Consider the following 21,335-nt stretch of genomic DNA (forward strand, 5'->3'; position numbering starts at 1 on the left):
GCAAAACGCAGCAGCAACAGCAGCAGCCGACAGCGTTGCACGCGATAAACGTCGCTCGAGGAATCAATCAAAATGTACCACCGCAGGGGAGGGTTGGGGTCAACGCGACACGAAGAAGCCGCGCCATCATGCCTTTCCCCATTTCCTCGGCCTCCGATTATTGAAAATCATTTCTCGGAACGGTCACGAGGGCCCTTTGTGCATCGCGTGCGTACACGGCGCACACGCGAACGGTCGCCGCGTCCGTGCCCCTCGCGTTGCACCGCGGAGATGCGCATCCCCGTGTGTCGGTGCACTCCGGACGCGAGATCAGCAAATCTAAGATCGTGCAACCGGTGTCCAGTGGCGTGTCCGCGGCATACGTTGTCGATGTTCGCCACCGAGGGAAAGAAAGGGATGGGTCGGGGAGGGGCGAATCGCGACAGAGCGACGGGGTGCGGGTATAGCCACGGGTAGGGGAGCAATACGAGCAACAGGGTGCAGTTATCGAGGGAGAGAGAGAGAGAGAGGGATGGGCAGAAACAGGCAGGCAGTTACGAACGAAGAGTGAAGGATGAAGGGGACCGACTGGCGAAGAAGCGAGAGGAGTCGCAGAACCAGGAGGAAGGAGGTGGAATGCGCGGCTCTCGAAGGAGGAGCTGTCGGCGGTGAAAAATCACGCACCCCGCCACCACTGCCACGGCCGGAGCATCTGCTCTACATACCCTGGCTCTCAACCTACGCGAGAGGGTTCGGCTTTCGCGCGCCAACTCGGCCCTGATAATCGTATGGACGCGCACCTGCGGCTCGTTCGCGGCCGATATACACGCAGCATCCTGCTGCCTCTTGCGTCCTTTTTCGATGTTTGCCCGCCGGCTAATCTCATTATGCTTCTTTCGTTTAGAGAACTGGTTCCCTATCGGAGATATTCCCTATGAACGGAACTGGTATTAAGATTACATTAACGTCTCCGCGGTATTCACGAAATGTTCGGATTCTCCAAGGACAGGATACGGACAGGTTTCATCGGGCGCATAAATCTCGTTGTTGCTGATGGATTAATGGTTCGACTAATTACTCCAATTGTGGTGTCTATTCGAGGCATTCGCGGTTAACCCTCTGACGTGGCGCGGTGAGGTACTAAACGACGCGCGGAGCCCCTCTCCTGAAGAGCACTGCCGAAGATGATCCTTCAATTATTGGTATTTATGTATTTTTCTCGAGCAGATCGTACGTAGCGTCGATAATATCATGGTCGACGACGAACTGGAAGGGATGATAGGTGTAGCGGTCCGTTCTCGCAAGCCGAACGAATTCATCAATGAGAACCTCGAAGAATCGGCTTGCGGTGTAGCAGAGCAAGATATACGCGCTCCGGCCGGGCTACCGGTCGGTCGGGTCGGGTCGCTGTTCTCCAGTGCTTCGTCTCTCTCTCTTTTGCTCTGTTTTCCCGTACCTCCTTTCGCCCTCCTCTTTTCACCTTCACGGAGTATCCCGCTCGCTCGCCCTTTCCACCTTCCTCGCTACCTCTCTTTCCCTCCAGCCGTAGCTCACTCCACACAGAGTTGTTGTCCGACTGTTTTATTACTTTTATAAACGCCGCCGCCACCATGCTACCACCACCACCGCCGCCGCCAGCGTCGTGAGTACCGCAGGATCACCACCGCTCACCACCACCACCACCACCACCGCCACTGTCGCCGCCGTTGTGGCGGGCATTTCCTTTGTCGAGACAGCACGGACCCATTGTTGCTCGCCAGAAAGATGCGAATTTTAATTCAATATTGTCTAATATTATTTATGTATGCACGCGCTAGAGAACCTGCCCATTTCAAACCGTTCCCTTTCCTTGCACCCTCGCCGCCTTGCCCACCGCTTCCTTCCACGCCGCGCGAAACCTTCTGTGTATCTCGTGCGATGAATCGACTGCTGCTGCGCCCGCCTTCGGGCCCCGGCTCCGCTATCACCGTGCGCACGATCCCACCGTGGCTTATATTTCATGCAGATTTTTCGACTTTGGCGGAATAGAGAACCGTCAGGATGTTTAGATGTTCGTGGTTATCATTCCTTTCACGAGCATGAAATATGTAATACATATTGCCGGGGGAACGGAGTACGCACTCTATAAGGGAATGGAAACGTGGCAAGTGTAATTGGAGAGCGCGCGTAACGCGAACGCGAGGAATTTTAAATCGCGAGAGAACGTAGTCCGATAAAAATTCAGCGGACTAAAAAATTGTCGATCCCAAAGATTACTTTCACTCTACGAATACTCCGTCATACCATCGCCAACGGTAGCTAGCACCGAGCCGATAGACTAGAAGTTTTGGTCACAATCTCGCCACTCCGCTCAACGACGGATAATTATGTAAATTACCATATAATAAGCGGTAACTGTAAAAAACAGAGAACGCGCCAGTTTCAATCTGATCGTCGAAGTTGAGCTCTGTTGGACTTAATTAGTGATTGATGACTATCTAGGAACTTAATGCGCTGTTTGCATCGGTGATTCGAAGTTCATCTAGAACTAGGTCTCCGGCTAATGATCACGGTAGTTAATCCTGGTTAACACGAGGAAGAAAGGAGGAAAAATTCTGACATACTGTTAGCATTGCAACCAGGCTTCATCGCCAATTTAAAGATATACTGATACTGGAGTACATTTCTCCTGCAAGTTATATGCACGTTATATTTTTCCCCAACATTATCACCTAAACGTTCATCTTTACTTTCGATCTTCAAAAATAATCAGCTCCACCGTGCAAGAGAACCTACTCGCGGTTCAATGATTATGATTTTCCAACCCCTAGACAGCTAATAATTCATCCTTCTAATTCGCAAGAAGCCACAATGGTAGGGTACGAGCGACACTCGAGCGTGTGATCGATTACGCGCATTAACTCGAACTCGAACGAGGATAGTTCCGGCGTGGGCGTTGATTGTTTAATGGCCGTCTCGATTTAAACGACGTCTAATTACCGCGCCACGGGTTGTAGTTTCCACGACGGAGCCGTGACACGGGTAAGAGACTTGCGCGTACGTGGCCTCTACCTGGAAATCAATATCAACCGACATCCAGGTTCACTTGGAACTGCAGTCACAACAGAATGCGCAACAGTTGCGTCCGAACGATAAAGTGGGAGGGATATATCGCGGTCTGTTCCATTGTTTGCCCCGATAACGATTCGAAAGTTCTTGCACCCTCGCCCACAGTGGCGGTCATGTGAACCGTGGCGAAAAACGCGGTGGACGGAGCGCGCTCGGCCGGGCGAACGGGACAGAATCCAAGATGAACGGGGAAAGTCTGGGCAGCAGGTGCAGCGCGGTGCAACGAGGCGGGATGCAGGGTATCGAGAGCGAGCTGTGAGAACGCTATCCCAATTGACCGCCTCAACATGTCAGAAAAACGGATCTCGTTGGGCATCAACGTCAGCATTCTCGTGATACTAACCATCTTTGGAGTGTTGCTTTCCCTGCCGCTACGGTTGCTGCTGAACACGAATTATTACAGTCGAAATCAGACGCTGAGCAAGAACAATACGATAAACGTGACCGAGGATGCGATTGTCGAGGCAACAGTGATCCCGTTGGATCACAGGAAATTGAAACGTTGCCCGAGTTTGGAGTACCAGGACAGGCTGACGTCGGTTTTCTACAGTGATTACGACGGGAACTGTACTTACACGGCGGATTATGTAAAGGAGGACTCGAGGGATGACAACGGAGACGATGGCCAGGAGGGGAATAAGAATGAAACGGCGGAGAGTTTAAACGAGATCGTCGAGGGTGACAATTCGACGGTAAAGGTGGAGGAAAGTGGAAAAGAACGTCGACCGAAATCGGTTCCGGTCGCTGGGCACATTCTCGTGACGATGCTGCTCATTTCAGCCATCGCTGCTCTCGTTGAAGTTGTGCGAATACGTTTCGCTAAAGATAAGGTATTATTACCGCGGAAATCGCACCAGTTTATCTCCTAACTTTGTGTATAGAACGAAACCCAGTCCGCGACTACTATGTCGTATCTATCGTTAATAATTATGTTCCTGTGCTTGCAAATCCAATCAGTGTAGACACGTTACAGGTACATTTAAGGGGCAGAGGTAAAGATGCTCGTTTAACGAAACATTCGAAATGAGTGTTGCTCCGAAATATAGTAGAAATAAATATCAGTTTAAAAAAAAACAGTATATAACAAAAGTAAATAAATAAAAGAGACATCGATGTGAAAATAATAGTAACGTATACGAACTAGAGTTTCTCGGTTTCACCAGCAAACTGTGTAGATTCATAGTACACAGAGATATTAATTGACTAACAATAAGGTATTTAAAACGTACTGTTATAGAATAGAGAATTTATAGAAGTAGATGTACCGTTGATTTCTTTAGTCGTCACAAATTAGATAATATCGCAAACAAATGCTATCGTAGTGTACAGTATTACAAATAGCGTACGTACATGGAAATGTAATATCCTGCATAAACGCATTGACAAATAGAACCATATTTTTGTAAAAGTGGATGCAACGAAACGTTACACTGATTGATTTCACGCGCACCGATTATACCTATATGCATATTCTAATTTTATGTCGCTAAAAACAAAATTAAGAAAAAAAAACAGCACGACACGGGTAAACAAACATATGTATATGTGTATATATATATGTTTAAAAACCGCATAAGGACTCGTCTAAGGCAGGTAGTGCCAGTTCAAGAAAAACGTCCACGATCGAGCTTCCCATTCAGAGGCGGCTCCTACCGAGGTACCCAATGAAGAGTCAGAGATCTTTCGAAATGCATCGACCCGCTTTACGGCTATTAGGTAGACGTATAATTAGATCAACCTTGATCAGCCAGTTTGCGCGTAACGTGTAAAGTTTAAATGGCCAACTAAATCGAACCGTAGGTGCGAGGCCGCCACCGCTTATACGCCGCTCGTCATTCCCAACGCAACCGTCTAAGCAATCCACGGTCGGCGGTACGCCGAATAATCGGATATCAAGGCGCCAATCGGCTGAGTCTGACGAAGAAATCGGAAATCTCATCAGCGCCCTTCATCACCACACACGCTTGATTCGACGACATTAAAGGTACATCGCACCCGCCCTTCTTGGCTCAAAAGTTTCGTCCACTAGTGTCTCGCCACTAGCTCCACCAGTCTATCGCGGTATCGTGATATTTTAACGTTAATCTTTGCGTTCGTTTCAGTTCGTCAATTCAATTCTTTGAAAATTCACTCGCGTTAACGCAAACAGGGTATTTGTCCGAATCAAATGGTACGTTCGACAAATATGTTTTTAAAGCCGAAGCAAAGAAATTGTTAAAGAATAATATGATTTGGAATTGTTTCGGTAGGTCTTACATATCGCACAACGATCACGTTTACGAATTTAAACAAGAATTATTCATATTTCCACCACTGAACCCACCGCTCAACAGGACTTCCGGTGAAATCGTTATTACTTCCAATTCGTACTTCACAATTTTAACAATTTAGTAGAAATTTTGCATTAGCAAAGAACCCTCTGAAACTTTTCCTCCAGCTAAGATAGACAACAAACCCGCTTACTACCATATTCCACATCGATTATAATTTTAATCGTTTCTGTTGTCCATAAGGTAATTCCAAATGATATTCTACCTTTTACAAGATATATTCAAGTACTAATTCTTTCATTTCAATTACCTATCTTACTTATTAAGTACCAGTACAATTGAGCGATAAAATAATATTGTTGTTCTCTTTCTAGGATATAAAGTCTGTAGATAATGTTTATGTCAATAGATAATAGAAAAAATTGGAAAACGAAAGAGCAAAGCTTGTTCGCGCTCTGTGTTAAACGTATGAACTAAATACGTAAAACGTATGAAAGTAATTGAAAGAAGAATGTATTTTGGAAAGAATTAGGAATTCTTCGATAAATATTTTCATATTAATATCCGTTCCTCTTTAAACAGCGAACACTACGACACTTCTGTGATTTTTATCATTTCTCACGTGATACGTATAAGATTAATTATAAATTGTGAAATATATATGTACATATATATATATCGATGTCTGATAAATAAATTCTTCCATTCTCTATTTGAGTTATTTTGTACGTATATTATTTCTCGTAAATCGTATTAACGCTATGATACTTTCAAAAAGTAATGCGAAATATAATTTGAAATAACAACGAATAAAATATGAGAACATGGCGCCACAATGTAAGACTCCATTACAACTTCGATGCAAAAAATTGTTGTCAAGTTTCTCAAAAATACGTCAGTTTTATCATCACAATAATTCGAATTTCTAATGCATTTAAAACACTTTCACGATATAAGACATACATTATTTCATTATTTTACTTACTTTTTCGAAGAGCAGGACACACATTGCGAACAGAACCATACTTTTCCAAACTTTCTAGTCGCTCATATCTAAGATTCAAATATAATATCATTCGGTTGCATTAATCTACTCTCGTGTATGAAAAATGTATGAAACATTGAGCATACTTGAACTCCGTGTGATTTCCTCGCAGTCTAATCAATTTCTAAGTCATCGAAACGTAATTTTCTTTCAAATCCCGCCGCAGCTTTGTATCCTCGCTCCATTTTATATGGCAACTAAAGGTTCGAATCTAGTGATTTTCGCGTCCTTGCCATTGGCGTTACTGCTATTTGACGCGCGAAGCAGCAGGTGTCGCCACCTTCAAGGCCGTCGTACAACCTTAGACGGATGAAACGCGCAGAAAAGTGGAATCATGAATTAAAGGTACCTCAATAAACGGGTCGGTCTACGTATCGTGGTGAAGGAGTACAAGAAGTGTTACGATGTTCATAATTTTCGTCGTCTGGCTCGTGCAATAGGGAGGGAACAGTGAATATTCGTCAGTAAGTGTATCGCTTGTTGCACAGTTGCCAAGGCGACTAAGGTGCGTGCGTGCGTGCGTGTGCGTGCTCGCTCGCGGAAGTGTGCTATGAAAAGAGAACGATCATTGAGACGGCGATTCCACGGCTGTTTCCGTGCTAACGGGAAAAAGTCCATGCTTGAAAAACGAACGGTCTGAGAAAAGACGGGAATATTATGGACTACCCGGTTTTGGGCCACTACGACCCGTCCGTAGAGGCCACGGCTGATAGTGGCGGTGACGAGCAAGATCTGCTTTGTAAGTACTCCTCGCAACTCATTTTAACGCCCCGCTTTCCTCTCGGAGGCGCGAAAACGCGCTCCGTCGCATTCAAATGACTCCCTCGATGAGAGATTCGAAGGCCTCGTAAAGGCGCGAAACCTTCGTTCCGTGACATTCGTTGCTCGAATCATGGTGCGCGATCTGGTGTCCTACTAGCCGTTAGTACAGCACGATATCTTTTGTCTCGTTAACTCCTGTCCGGCAATTCAATGAACCGTTATTGGCTGCTCCCACTCCTTCCGTTGTTTTCGAACCGTGCTGCCTTGTATAGTTTCGATCAGCTGTTCAACTGCGAACGATCTTGCAAAATTCATTGGGTTAGACTCCACGATGCTGATCAACTGTGACGTTGCTGTTTCGAGACGTTGAAACTCGTTCGAGCATGCAATATCATAGTGCTATCGGAAACAATGATAAAGATTGTTGACATTAATTATCGATAACCTATACTCGATGCTAAAAATGTTATCGCAAGTTATGTTCGCCTGTCGGATTGATATATTAGAAAGCATTAGGGATTGGTCTTTGTCAATTTTTTTTCGTCATCTCTCATTACAGGGGAGGAATCAAATTATGTTTTACCTGGTGATGAATATGTACCTGCAGCTGAACAATTTGGAGAAGACTTTGCCGGGGCTGAATTTCATGAAACTCGTACCTTGCTTGCTGATGGGGGGGATAGGTTTGGAGTTTCCACTGCTACTTTCGATAATGTCGAAGAGCTCATGTGGATGGGGAATCAAGGGGTATCGCATGACTTATCGCTATGGCTGCTGTTAATTAATTATCAGCTTTCACTTGGATTTACTAAATTGCTTTGTAGGGTCATGTGACATCTTATTATGCAGCTGGTTTACAAAAGTACACATCGTTTCAAGTTCATGCCACGCAAGAAGTACGACACATTCATCCGTTAGATGAGGGGATTTTGATCTTGACGCAAAGTTTATTAAGATGTCAGTTAAGACGAGGCATACCAATATTTACGCACATGTACGTTAATTTTGTGATACTTGTAATTGTGACGGAACATTTATTCTATGAAACAAATAATATTGTAGGTCGTCAAATATGATAGACATGCAATGCATGCTTCAAATCTCACCAACAAGATTACTAATGGGGGGACATCAAGAGAAAATAGTTGATTTTAATCTTACTAGAGGAAAAGAGACTGGACTAGTAAGTTTGCCAACATATCGATAGGACGGCATAATTATCTATACGTGCATCGATATCGTCTTCTACTTCTAGGTTCATGTAGGTGAAAATGGTTGTGCAATTTTAAGACAGCATAGCAGACTTATATGCTGTGGTAATCCTGCTGGAAGAATTGATCTCAGGGATCCAAATACATTATCGATAGAGCATACTTTTGATACCCATAGTGGTTCACTTAGTGATTTTGATGTTCAAGGAAATTACCTTGTTACTTGCGGTTTTAGTAATAGGTAACAGCATTATCATTGAAGGGCTAACTTACAGATATGATGTATAATTTCAATTAATTGTGTGTCTGGTTTTAGTCGTCAGGGTCTATCGGTGGATCGATTCTTAATGGCATACGACTTGAGACAAATGAGAGCATTAAGTCCTGTTACAACTTTAGTATATCCCCTTCTATTGAAGTTCCTACCCAGTTACTCCAGCCGTTTGGCTGTTGTATCTCCGTTGGGACAAATGCAACTTCTTGATACTATTTATGCCAATGTACAGCCAGCTATGACATGTTTGTATCAGGTAAATCTCGCATGCGATATTTACCATAAATATCGTTCTCAATTACGTTTGTGTGCACAAATTTTCTTGTATTAACAGGTTGCAACTGGTGGGGCGATGATATTATCATTTGATGTGTCTTCTACATCTCAGTGTCTATGCTTTGGAGATTCAGCAGGCTCTATACACCTAATGTCTACGAATACACCTGAGCCTCAATTTAATACGTTTTCTCGGTTAGTAAATGTATTAAATTATAAAGATAATCGTTGTTAATCGGTCAAGGTAAAAAAAAAATAAACAGACGTTTCCACTTCCATTTACACAGGCCAACAGAATTTGCTGATCCAGTTGAATCGATTCAATCTATATCAATTGACGACGATGTTACACCATTAAGTACAATACCAATTGTTTATACTGGACATCCATTGTTGAGTGATTGGCCAGAGGAATACTTAAAAAAAGTTTATAGGTATGTAATATGAATAATTTACAGTTGATCAGGAAATTCATACAAAATGAATCGTTAATTAATGGGTAATTGATTGGAAACTTTTTTTGTATGTTCTTCTAGGAAAACACCATCGATCGATCCTGAAATATTGCGTACAATGAAGATGCAAGGAACTATAGGTTATGCCTCAAATCCTCAGGCATTTCGCCGAAATCAAGTGAGGAAACAATATTCTCCCACTCTTCTACAATATTCTTCTCCGACACTCCTAAAGCTCTCCTAAGATCCTAAATTCCTATTTCCTTTTATCAAGTGTCTCCCATGATTATCCACTGAGATTATGTAAAAATTAATTATATCACTTTTAAAGTTAAACTTTTTCCGAGCTACTGCCATTCGAATCGATATATCCTTATTTATGTTAATATCAACGTAACTTAGTCTTCCTTCTTTTTAACCCGATTCAATTGCGAATACAGCCTTGAAACGCTCGGGAAGAGTTAACTTGCTTACTGTTGATCGAATCAGCGTGAAGTGATAAAACACAACGGATTATCGCTGTTGAACGTTGTGAGCAATCGATTTTCCTTTAACTTTTGTATAAATAGTTTAAATCGTTCCTGAAGAATATTGATTTGTTTGCCTTGTATGGAGTACACAGTTGTAATTAATTACGATTATGTACGTTAGTTATACGTGGCATGCTATTAATGGAATCAATTATGTGGACAATATTAATTGCATTGATTACCTAAAAGGTATATTTCACTAGTGATTTCGTGATATATATTCAGTAGCTTCGATGGTATAGTTTTTGTCTATAAACTGATACAATCAATTGGAACAATATATTGTAAGGAAAGAGATCGATATGATCGAAGCTTTTAATTTTCTAGGAGAATCGAACAATGATGATATAATGCGATTTAAGACTGATAACGATTGGTGATAAATACTGTAGTCCATGAACAATGTTAAAGAAAACAAATCGTGATATATTTTCATAAGCTAGTCAACAGTATTTCAATAGTTTTCTCTGCAATAAGGTATACAAGAGGAAAAGACCTAACTAGAATACTTAACGTGTGTACCGATATGATATTCAAGTGCTTTATTTTCGTTTTTAAGTTAGTATACTCCTTAATTATAATCATATCGTTGTGTTTAAAAAAAAGAAATATTTAAAAAAAAGAATCAAATATATAATGTTACATATATACATATATTTATTTAATTGATCTCATTATTTTCATTAGTTAAAGTATGATGTAGATTCTTACTATAATATATATAAACATTTATAAGAAAAAGAAAGAAAAGAAACTGTTTACTGCCTTTGATTTCGCGTTGAAACATAATGCGTTTATAATCGATGCATTTCGTTCAGATGGTTGTTCCTTGTTTAACGACTTTTTGTGTTCAAGAGTTAATAGTTTTAGTACACCTAGTGCCTATATAGAATATATTTCTTCAAGAATGTAATAATCGAAGTTGTATTTGAGTGAAAATAAAGGTTGTAAGACACACACGTAAGCCTAACTTATTGGCTTGGTCCCACGCGTATTCAATAGGTATTATTTATTTTTTCACGATCCAAATCGTGTTCCCACAATTCACATCGAATTCTACGTGTAACGTAATATTCACTCACGCATAAATCGCGTTAATGGACTATCCCAAAAAAGAGAAGAAAAAATAATGAAAGAAAAATAAATAATACCTCTTTTGCAGATACCTTACAATTTGGAAAAACGGCGGGGCGTAGTCGCAAAGCTTTTCGCGGGGGACTCACGGTCTAAAACAGACGACGGCACCTTTGTGGCCATACCTAAACGTTATCGTAAAATCGAGGTGAAATATTCACGTCTCGGTTACGATGAGTTCGATTTCGATCAGTACAATCGCACCAGCTTCTGCGGCCTCGAAGCCACGCTTCCCAACAGCTATTGTAACGCTATGTTACAGGTAAGTGGGTATACGATGGCACGATTGAGACTCCGAGGAACGTATTGTCTTCTTTCGGAAAAACGAATTCACCCATATCTATCTGTAACGTGTTTCTTTCAGCTACTTTACTATTGCGAACCCGTGAGAATAGCGTTGCTGTCTCACTCATGCCAAAGAGAATTCTGCCTTTCGTGCGAGCTAGGATTCTTGTTTCACATGTTGGACACATCGCGGGGTCTGCCTTGCCAGGCTGCCAATTTTCTACGAGCTTTCAGAACAGTCCCAGAGGCGGCAGCCTTGGGACTTATACTAAGTGATCTCCATCCTGAAGCGAAGAGGAAGACTAACTTAATTCGACTGATACAGGTATGCTTGCGAGTACAATGAACTTGCTCAAAGTTTTTTTCATTTCCAGGATATCCTGCATTGCTAACCAGAACTTACAATAACATAGGTAGAATCATTGAATCTTCTTACAGAGTTGGAATAGGTTTATACTGCACCAGATCCATTATGAAATTCTGGAGACAAGAAAACGGCAACAAGAGGAAGAGGAGGCTGCTCGACTTAAGTCAGGACCAAAATGTCCGCCTTTCGTTTACAATGAACAGGATTTTCCTAGTATTTTGCAGGACATTGGTTCTCGTTATAGAAGTCACGACGAGGAAAGAAAAAAAAGGAGGAAGCAAGAGGAGGATGGTAAATATATGTGGATCACATCGAAAGGTAAACACAATTCACGTGTATCCTTCTCATTGGGCACTTTTTGTGTTTATTTTTCATTTTGTATGTGATTGTTTGACGCATTTAGTTTTACTGTTTTTTTTAGATATTTTTTTCAGCCTTTATGGTTCAAACCAATATCCTTGTAAAGTGTATTGTTTGTTTTTTTTTTTTTTTTTTTAGAATAAAAATCAGTCAATCGTCCTTAATTGAACGAAAATAATTCGGGAATGTACAAAGTGAAAAGTACATCCTCGTTTGAACTTTTTTGAACCGCAAAGGATTAGCCGTTTTGTACTCTTGGTATACTTCGATTGATAGTTCATTTTCCTTTCGAGATATCCTATGTTTATACATATATATTTCTTCCCGATTTATTGTTTGACCAATTTTTCTTTTTTTACTTCGTTTAACTTATTTTTTGTCTTTTTTTATAGGGAAGAAGACATTACTTTCCGCGAATGCATGGCCTATTTGTAAAAGTTCCGTTTGTAACGGCAATGCCCTAATTTCTAATAAATCTGTTATATTTTTCGAGGAAAGGATCGCTCAGATATGGTTTAAATACATCAATTTATTAATAGTAACTTTAGGACTAAAGATTAAATATACTTTTAATATACCTTCAAACTTTTAGTAACAGAAATTTAACATAACTACTAACCATACTTCACCAATAATAAGTTGAAATAATAATACATTGCCGCTACAATTAACATTCCTCCAAAAAATATCTTATTTACTAGGATGCTAGTAGACAATATATACTCACGAGAGAGTATATTTTTTGTTTAATCAAATATTTCTTATTAACAGTATAATCAGTCGCGTTTACATATAAAACTGTAATGAAAGCTTATTACTCAAGAATACTTACACGTATATTCATCACGGATAGATAAAAACAACAAAAAGTCTATCGAAGAAAATGAGGTACGAGACGAGGAGACAGAAGTCAGTCGTCTATTTGGATCCGAACAAATGCACATACATCGCTGTCTCAAATGTGGGCAAGAAGCTACGAAACATTCCATCATGTTGCTGTGCAACTTAGTTTATCCGGAATTAACACATCCTTGTAAGCCAGCTCTTTAATGCCTTGGAGCATAGTACTTTTATCGTAGAATCTTAATAAAAACATTATTCTCGTGCGTATTGAGCGAAAGTTTAGCAATAGTCCAAATAAATATTCACATGATAAAATCACTATGTTCCAAAGGGTTAAATAATACGTATGTGTTCGATATACATATCAGTGTTTGGAGAAAAATTATTTTGAATAACGCATAACGGAAACGTTAAATAGATACGAATTGTTCTTTTAATTCTTTCAACGAGTATAATGTTGTTCGTTATTCGAATAACACCCAACACTGTTGTACGCATCAGTTATTGTTAACACTCATCTGTGTATCCGATTGAAACGAATGAATTTTCATCCTTTGTAGCAGAGGAAGTTCCGTTTACGAGTGTTCTTGCCCGCAGTTTAAGACCCGAGAAAATTACACCTGCATGGTGTGACAATTGTCAGAAATTTACACCCACTCTCCAATCTCGACAGTTGACTAAACTACCTCAAATATTGGCACTGAACTGTGGTTTAGATACACAACAGGTACATCGAACACAAATTCATACGTACATCGCATAAAACGGCAGTTTCAACTGGGGGCAGTCATAAGCATGCATTCTTAATCTTTTGCGAATTTTACGATATTATAGTTAAAAATGCAGCACTTGTTAATTATTTTATACGTTTACTTTGTATTGCGGAATAATCGAATTATTGGAAATCTAGTATTCTCTTCTTTTTTTCTCTTCATGATTGCGCCTCATAAACTGCAAACATAGGAAATACCACAGTAATTTATAATATTGAAAATTCGTTACATAGGATAAATCATTCTGGCAAGCACAGATGGACATAGTGGTTCAAAAAATACTAAGTGGCAAAGAGAACAGCCCGTCTTCGAGTCCCGTCCCCGTTACTGTGAAACCATGCAGATACGGTAACAATTGCACTCGAATTGGCTGTAGATTCAGACACATTGGTAGAGATCCAGGTACCATATTCTACCTCGTGCATTTAAGTATATCTTGACTTACTAATTAACTAGGAAAGTAACACTTTCTTTTCTTAGAAAACTTAACTACGCCGCCAGTGACGCCACCCACAACAACTTCAACACCTGTTGCAACACCACCTAGCCATTTGTACTACTCCCATTCGTGGATTCCGCACAATATCGAGATCTCGTTAAGTAGCAGTGGTGAATTGTCCGTGGAGAAAATTGGCAGTTCAAAGAACGACTTAAACGAAAGTAATAAATCGACCGAAGAGGTCGTAGTAGAAAACGGGCAGGGTGATGTGAAGCTACAGGAGTCAGAGGTTTCTGAAAAGAATCCCGTCGAGAAATCAGCTGAGAATCATGTAAATTCTGATTACGAGGACGCAAGAAAGGAGAACAAAGTGGATCAGAATACAGATACGGTTAACAAAATTCAGTACAGCCTTAGTGCGGTCGTTTGTTATATCGATGACAAAAATAACGAAGATAGGAGAAATATTGTTGCATTGCTGCGAGTTGGACCAAACTATCACGAACGATTCGCTGGCAGCGCTGTGTCCCAGTGGTACATTTTTAATGATTTCTGGTATGTAATCTCATAAAACAACTCATTGTTAATATTTATGGAGTACTGCGTTGTAATTTGATATGGAATATATCATGTTTGGTCCAGTATATCCGCGGTAACGCCGCAAGAAGCGGTTTGGTTCAATCTCGACTGGAAAGTCCCATGCGTTCTCCACTATACGGCTGTACCAGCACCCCAACCAGCGCCATTTATCAGCCCCCTAACCTATGATGTATTTGGAGAAGACAAATGCGTTGCTCGTAGCGGAGGAACAAGGGGTATTACGTTTACCCCATTGACATCGGATGAAATGCCGAAAAAAGGTATATGTAGTATGATAGATTTTTAAGTAAAGGTAGTAATGTTAAAATCGGTTTTTTAGGAGAATTGGTTGGAATCGATGCAGAATTCGTAACACTAAATCAAGAAGAATCTGAACTCCGCAGCGATGGAAAAATGTCTACCATAAAACCGAGTCACATGTCTGTTGCACGTATAACATGTATACGTGGGTACGTATGCAATTGTTATATTCAAAGATACATTTCCGTTATAAAATTCTCATTTTTTAAACAGTCAAGGTCCTCTGGAAGGAACTCCTTTTATAGATGATTACATAAGCACTCAAGAACAAGTGGTAGACTATCTAACAAAATTCAGTGGAATTCAGCCCGGCGACTTGGATGCAAATTTCAGTAGCAAACACTTGACTACTCTGAAATCAACGTACCAGAAATTACGATTTCTCGTCGATAATGGGATCATGTTCGTTGGTCACGGTCTGAAGAATGATTTCAGGTGACTATTCAGTTTTTACAACTTAATCCCTTGTGTCGCATATATTCACCTTGCGTATATTCTTCTTTGACGTTTACAGAGTAATTAATTTGGTCGTACCACCGGAACAAATCGTAGACACTGTGTTACTTTTTCACTTACCACATCATCGTATGGTATCACTGCGCTTTCTTACGTGGCACTTCCTGGGCAAGAAAATTCAGTCGGAAACGCACGATTCCACCGAGGACGCCAGAGCTGCGCTGGAATTGTACCGCAAGTACAAAGATTTAGAGAGCTCTGGAACCTTGGCTGAATCGTTAAAGGAACTTTACAACGTTGGCAATCAATTGCAGTGGAAAGTAAGTAGAATCGTTAACTATTTTATATTAAATGTAATGACGAATGCAATAAGAGAGCAATTAACTTGTTTGCCTTCAGGTTCCGGACAGCTGATACGAGGATAATCCTCAGGAGGAAGTACATGATTTAGTCACGTCATGCAACGACAATGAAGTTTAGACGATGACTTCGAAAGTACAGCCTTAAATCGATTAACGGCTACACTTTGGGAGACATCTTTTATTCTTCCGCCTTGCGACAAAATCATACGCTTCTCCTGTTTGAAGAAGAAAGAAGTCCAATCATTCGTGCGTAGAATCTAGAGGAATTCCAATGGATAGGTATGGTGATAATGTGGTGAGTTTTAATGATTACGGGTACAATTACACATTGTCATTCAGGGTGTTTATTATTTTATCTTCACGAAATCGATCCGTGGTGTTGTTGAATCGTGCAAACTCAGAAAATCTGGGGTAAATTGACAAGCGAAAGGTTCGAAGAGAACGAAATTTCCTGGCTACTGCGAAGGGGGCAGTAGTTATTAATATGCAAAAACAGTCTCGGGAATATATTTTTCGTAGGTATATTCCAGGAAAATTAAAGTATTTTTTATTTTTAAATTAAAATATTTCGTACATACATATTCTTCGGTACTTCATTAGTGTATTAGAGAGCAGTATCGACTCCATCCTGCTTGACTATGTATATGTCGAATATATTTATTTTACATCATATAAGCCAAAATAATATGTACTTGTAGAAGAAAAGAATTGGCGGATAAGATTTGGAGGATTGGCTAAGACTGCGATTCGAAAGATTCGAACTTGAATCTTTCGTTTGTCAAGTAATTGCCTTAAGTTATCCGGAGGATGACGCACGTACACTTTACTTGGCAGTACGTTAGTAGTACGTGTACATAATTAACGATTAGTGTTTTTTAGTAATAATTTTGGAGCGGGATATATTTATGATTTCTTTCTTTTTTATATGTAGTTTTTTCTAAAGTATCGATTTTTTTTGTAACATTTTGTTCAATGACAGTTCATTCGAAAAAAGAAGAAAAGAAGAGAGAGAACGAAAAATTTATGAATGCTAATTTTTATGATATTTACTACGTTCCCGTGATCGATTTCAGTTCGTCTCACGAATCTTCGTAAAAGTCATTTTCACTCGATTGCAAAAATCGAATCATTAAAAGAACCAGAAATTTTTCTAAAAGTCCTTTTCTACTTCGGAGTTCTCGAGGCGCGCAAGGAAAGCAAAAGAAAAAAAAAAGAAAAAAAGCGTTTGTAAATGTAATACGGTAGCATATTTTACAAAATGAGAGTGTACTTTCATAGATTATTTTTATATACATTTTATCAATGACAATGAAAAGTAAAACAATGGGCGAGCAAAAGAAAGAGAGAGAAAGAGAGAGAGAGTGGAAGAATATTGTCGAAAATTTATCAAACGAAACGAGATTATCGAAACATATATTTTTTTATATCCGGAACGATTTTCTTATCACTGATGCGCGACGTAACTTGACAATTTAATTCCAATCTGAAAATATACGATCCGTACAGCTGTCGTAGAGGGAACACTGGAATACGATGTTAATGGTAATCATGCATTTGTTTTATGTCTACTAATGTTACGTCATTGTGATTTTTCTAATAAACGATTGTATGAAAAATTAATCCCCTCTGGGTCCTTCTTACCAAATTAACGCTTAAAGAATTAAAGATCGATACACGTGACGTCTTCAGTCGTATCTAAAAATGAAGCGCCACACCCTTAATAATTAATAATATTACATATATATTTTTTTTTCTTTTAACATTACATCTTAAGTCTGTATGTACAAGTCAGTTCCTACTCTCCCGTTTTCCACGGGATTCGTTTGCTCTCTACACAATTATTAATTTGCGTTAGCTCGTTTCTCTCTAAATGTTGTTTTAGTAATACAATTAATAATTTACAAAATTGTACACACATACAGCCGAGGGCAAACCTCAGTTTCATATTACGACGCTCATACATTACATATACTTACGTGTTATATAGTATAGAAATTTTAATAAATAATTGAAATCTCCTATGTTCGTGCTCCTTTCAAGAACCAATAAAATGAATCGACGCGTTTCGCGATCGAACGTCTCTCTGATTGGAAACAGAGATGACGATTTTCTTCTGAACGTTCCATCGAAGAAAACTGTAAAAATATATCGTCGTATATTTACAGTACAAAATCAGACATTTCCATTCTACAATTGCTTCAGTTTCAAGACGTAATTATCGTTTGCAGAAGTCCAACCAATCGATAGAAAGTCGGTTCCCCTTTGACTTTGTCTTTAAAAATTGTGAAAAATCAATTTTGCGCTTAACACCATGACGACTGTTAATGGTCGATTCGTGTAGTTTTTTACTATTACTCCTAGGTTAAGTATTCCCAAATAAATGTATTGTTGCAAGCAGTTGGCTAATATTCAGCTCTCTCTTGTCGTATTGCTTCTTAAATTATTTCTACATATATATACATCAACAATATACATAGTAAAAATCATATTTTCCTTATTGTTGACAAAAAAGAAGTAGCTAGTCACTGGTGAAAGTTACTTGCGCCGCTAATCGATCGTCATAGTGTTAAATAATTGCAATAAATAATTACGAACGGAGTTAGAAAAAGTACAATCGGTTCTTCGTCGTTTAAATAACAGAACATTTCTCCAGACCATTTCTTCAGCCTCCGCAGCAATTCGCTCGTAGCTGTCGACGTAAGGGCGGCTTAAGAAATTGCGTGCAGTTAAAAAAACGCAATAAAAATAATAATAATAATTAAAAGAAATGAAAAAAAAAAACGTCTCCTGACTAGAAACTTGCATGATCGAGTTTGGAAGGAGTATTCAGTGGCAGTAGAAAAGAATCGCTCCAGGACCTTTTTTAGGTAACGTTATTCACTCGAACAGTTTCCCTCGTTCTGGCCTGGAGATAAAGGCACTCGTGATTCGGTTAATTACAATAATTAACCTCGTTGCTCACTACGGAACTGTATTAAAAACGGAACGAATTCAAATTCATTCTGTGCGTGAGTTCCGTTCTCTCGCGAGTTACGAGGAGGAATAAGGCATTTCCTGGCTCGTTCGTTAAGATCGTTCGATAAGTTTCGAGGATGTGCCACACTGATCGACCCTTGGTTCGTTTTTCAGTGATCGTCACCCTGGTAGCCGTTCCTACTCAATGGTTGCCTCTCTGGTGCGTCGGACGGTCTGTTCCTCTTGAAGAATCCGCACTGTTGAAAGAATAAAAGGTGTTATCGACATTCAAGCATTTTCTTCTTAACGATAAGTATTTGCCAAAGATAATGTACTCGTGCAATGTTTTCCGAAAAATAGTGATAAAAAAATCTTAGCTGGTTTTTACGAAGACATATTAGAAGAAATATGTAACGTGTAACTACAATCTTCGAGGCGATGTATCAACAAACAAACTGCAATATCCTCGTCGAGTACACCATCTTACGCAAACCTATGGCCCGTAATTTAGCGCAAACAAACCTTGTAGAGGAGGAAAATAAGCAACAGCAGGATGATCGTTCCAGCGCATGCGGACAGCACCACGACCCAGAGCGGAACAACATCCGGAACAGGCGGTTTTATGCTCGGCTCGATGTTTGTTTCAACTTCGTGGCTCTTGCTCACCACTTCGGCGGGCGTCCCTATGAACGGTTGCTTGGTGACTCGCGCGACCAATTTCGTCGAGACTTTCACTTTTTCCCGTAGCACCACCTTCTGCAGAGTCCTCGCGTCCACTCTGTACCTAGCTCCGATCCAGACTTCCTGGTCCTTCTTCAGGGGGCCCAAAACGCACTTAAGCATAACGCATTTGGCGATCTGAGAAGGGCAATCGGTAACAGGCTTCTTCTCCAGCTCTCGAGGTCTTCTGTGATGAAGCGCCTCGAACTTTTTGAAGTCCTTAACTTCAACCATATCGCTCTCTCGTTTGAACCTCGAGCGCTCGCTCGAGTTTGGAATCCTGGTCGAGGTACTCTCCTCGGCTACCTCACGGTTGTCTCTGCCGTAGACCTTGCTTGTCACCCTTCTGTCCTCCGTTTTCCTTTCCTCGTGAGTGCTGGAGTACGAGGACTCGTATTCCCTTTCCACGCCACCGGTTTGGCTCGATTCTTCGTTCCACGATCTTCCGTAACTGTTCGAGTTGTAGTCGCTGTTGATTTCACTTTCTTGGTGACCAGAATCGGGACCCAGAGTGTAAGTTCGTTCTTCGGTGTAAGTGAAAGAGCCCTGCAAAGGGAATCTACGACCGTCTTTCAACAGCACCAACATTCTTCCGTTCGTATCAATCAGAAGTTCACCCTCCATTCTCAAGTATCTGCTGTCTCGAGGCTCGCTAGTGCTCGTCACGTAGCTCTGTTTGCCAAAGCGATCTTGAAGAGCGAATATAGAACCGTCCTGGAATTCTATATATTCCTTTTTATCAGCGGAATTCCTGAACCGCCCCATAAATTGAACGTAGTGCTTGCCGTGTCTGTTGTACAGTTCGTAGCCGGTCGTTGATTTCGTCAACGATGTGAACAATCGTTCCAATTCTTGTACAGAGCTGACGTTACGCAACTGGAATCCGAACTGTCCACCGTCGACAGTTTCCACCCGATCGCCAGTGATCAAACCGCCGCCGCCTATCACGCGATGTTCTCCAGAAGAGCTGCTGTGGCGCCTCTGTTCTTCCTCCTGTCTTCTTCGTTCCTCCAACTGTTGCCTCCGTAGCTCCTCTTCTTCGAATCTTCTCCGTTCTTCCAACTGTCTCCTCCGCTCCTCGGCTATATTTCTTTGCTCCTCGATTTGCTGTCTCCTCGATTCTTCGCTCTGCGCTATCCTTCGTTCTTCTTCTTGTCTCCTCAGATAGTCCAGGCGTTCCTGTTCTTCGCGCCGTTGTTGCTCGATTGCAAGCTGTTCCTTCCTCCTGTGATGCTCCTCCTCTCGAGCCTTTTGCTCGCGTCTACGCTGTTCCTCTTGCTGGCTCAACGACTCCTGATAAGTATCGTCGGAACCGAACGTGCGACCTCTGGAGACAGTGGTCACGTAGCTTTGCTCGAAGCCTGGAACTCTTGTGCTCAAGGTGTTGCTGTCGCTGGTCAGGAAACCACCGCCCAAAGTAGCTTCGTTCTCGTAACCACCGGATACCGTCCCGTAAACGATGCCTCCGTTGTTGGATGTTAGATCTCCGGTATGCAGGGTGCCGGTGCCAGAGTTGTTGTGCGTGTAAATTGTCTTGTTGGTCGTTTCCGACGAAGAGGAGGAGGATAAAGAAGAGCGAGATATCTGAATGTCGGAATTGTTGCTGATGTGGATCCCGGATTCTTCTTTCTGAGAGTCTCCTTCCTCCGTGCTGAATCCTCGTTGGACATTCATTGTCCTGCCTGATTGGGTCTCGTCGAATATCACTCTCGGTACACCCGTGTATACCCTTCTGCGTTCGTCCAACTGTAACCAATGTAAAATTTCCATAAAGCGTTTATAATTCTATAATCAGAGTCGAGGATCGATTTGTATCTGAATTTCTTGTTAA

The 21,335-nt window shown here is 40.9% G+C and overlaps 3 protein-coding genes across 9 annotated transcripts in view; 2 read left to right on the forward strand and 1 right to left on the reverse strand.

The window, feature by feature from the left end:
* The first annotated feature begins 3,057 nt into the window (after window positions 1–3,057).
* On the forward strand, window positions 3,058–6,053 carry LOC143427532 (uncharacterized). Of its 4 annotated transcripts, none has more exons than XM_076901757.1 (6): window positions 3,058–3,917; window positions 4,665–4,803; window positions 4,888–5,071; window positions 5,190–5,332; window positions 5,421–5,600; window positions 5,732–6,053. In XM_076901757.1, the coding sequence occupies exons 1-3, from the start codon at window positions 3,375–3,377 to the stop codon at window positions 5,067–5,069; spliced, it is 864 nt and encodes a 287-aa protein (XP_076757872.1). In that variant the 5' UTR covers window positions 3,058–3,374; the 3' UTR covers window positions 5,070–5,071; window positions 5,190–5,332; window positions 5,421–5,600; window positions 5,732–6,053. The 4 variants fall into 4 exon arrangements, with proteins under 4 accessions (XP_076757872.1, XP_076757863.1, XP_076757891.1 ...); XM_076901748.1 differs by having other exon boundaries at window positions 5,190–5,257; window positions 5,337–5,600; window positions 5,732–6,052; XM_076901776.1 differs by having other exon boundaries at window positions 4,677–4,803; window positions 5,190–5,257; window positions 5,337–5,600; window positions 5,732–6,052.
* A 630-nt stretch (window positions 6,054–6,683) lies between these two features.
* On the forward strand, window positions 6,684–16,212 carry Pan2 (PAN2-PAN3 deadenylation complex catalytic subunit PAN2). 4 transcript variants are annotated; one of them, XM_076905640.1, is made up of 21 exons: window positions 6,687–7,141; window positions 7,724–7,911; window positions 7,989–8,158; window positions 8,227–8,347; window positions 8,420–8,616; window positions 8,692–8,905; window positions 8,984–9,120; window positions 9,213–9,359; window positions 9,462–9,558; window positions 11,073–11,306; window positions 11,409–11,654; window positions 11,768–12,014; window positions 12,910–13,089; window positions 13,460–13,626; window positions 13,906–14,074; window positions 14,153–14,666; window positions 14,754–14,971; window positions 15,031–15,160; window positions 15,225–15,446; window positions 15,526–15,787; window positions 15,867–16,212. In XM_076905640.1, the coding sequence occupies exons 1-21, from the start codon at window positions 7,060–7,062 to the stop codon at window positions 15,879–15,881; spliced, it is 3,957 nt and encodes a 1,318-aa protein (XP_076761755.1). In that variant the 5' UTR covers window positions 6,687–7,059; the 3' UTR covers window positions 15,882–16,212. The 4 variants fall into 4 exon arrangements, with proteins under 4 accessions (XP_076761999.1, XP_076761755.1, XP_076761837.1 ...); XM_076905722.1 differs by having other exon boundaries at window positions 11,768–11,987; XM_076905797.1 differs by lacking the exon at window positions 6,687–7,141 and adding an exon at window positions 7,263–7,638 and having other exon boundaries at window positions 7,722–7,911.
* Window positions 16,213–17,552: 1,340 nt separating this feature from the next.
* The window catches only part of If (integrin subunit alpha inflated), a 60,436-nt gene continuing 56,653 nt past the window's right edge, over window positions 17,553–21,335 (reverse strand). The window contains exons 12-13 of the mRNA XM_076902747.1: window positions 19,307–21,250; window positions 17,553–19,041 (exon numbers count right to left, since the gene is read on the reverse strand). Coding sequence (XP_076758862.1) covers window positions 18,955–19,041; window positions 19,307–21,250 — 2,031 coding nt within the window. The 3' untranslated portion in view covers window positions 17,553–18,954. The remainder of the gene's footprint in view (window positions 19,042–19,306; window positions 21,251–21,335) is intronic.

This window comes from Xylocopa sonorina, chromosome 1 (genome assembly GCF_050948175.1).
Source record: "Xylocopa sonorina isolate GNS202 chromosome 1, iyXylSono1_principal, whole genome shotgun sequence".
Classification (NCBI taxonomy): domain Eukaryota; kingdom Metazoa; phylum Arthropoda; class Insecta; order Hymenoptera; family Apidae; genus Xylocopa; species Xylocopa sonorina.

Excerpts from the sequence above, each read along its gene's own strand:
- LOC143427532 (XM_076901757.1), top strand. The coding sequence starts at position 3,375 with ATGTCAGAAAAACGGATCTCGTTGGGCATCAACGTCAGCATTCTCGTG. Across the intron at positions 3,918-4,664 it reads TACGTTTCGCTAAAGATAAG|GACTCGTCTAAGGCAGGTAG; the intron begins GTATTATTACCG and ends AAACCGCATAAG. Across the intron at positions 4,804-4,887 it reads ACCCGCTTTACGGCTATTAG|GTGCGAGGCCGCCACCGCTT; the intron begins GTAGACGTATAA and ends ATCGAACCGTAG.
- Pan2 (XM_076905640.1), top strand. The coding sequence starts at position 7,060 with ATGGACTACCCGGTTTTGGGCCACTACGACCCGTCCGTAGAGGCCACG. Across the intron at positions 8,159-8,226 it reads ATACCAATATTTACGCACAT|GTCGTCAAATATGATAGACA; the intron begins GTACGTTAATTT and ends ATAATATTGTAG. Across the intron at positions 8,348-8,419 it reads GAGGAAAAGAGACTGGACTA|GTTCATGTAGGTGAAAATGG; the intron begins GTAAGTTTGCCA and ends TTCTACTTCTAG.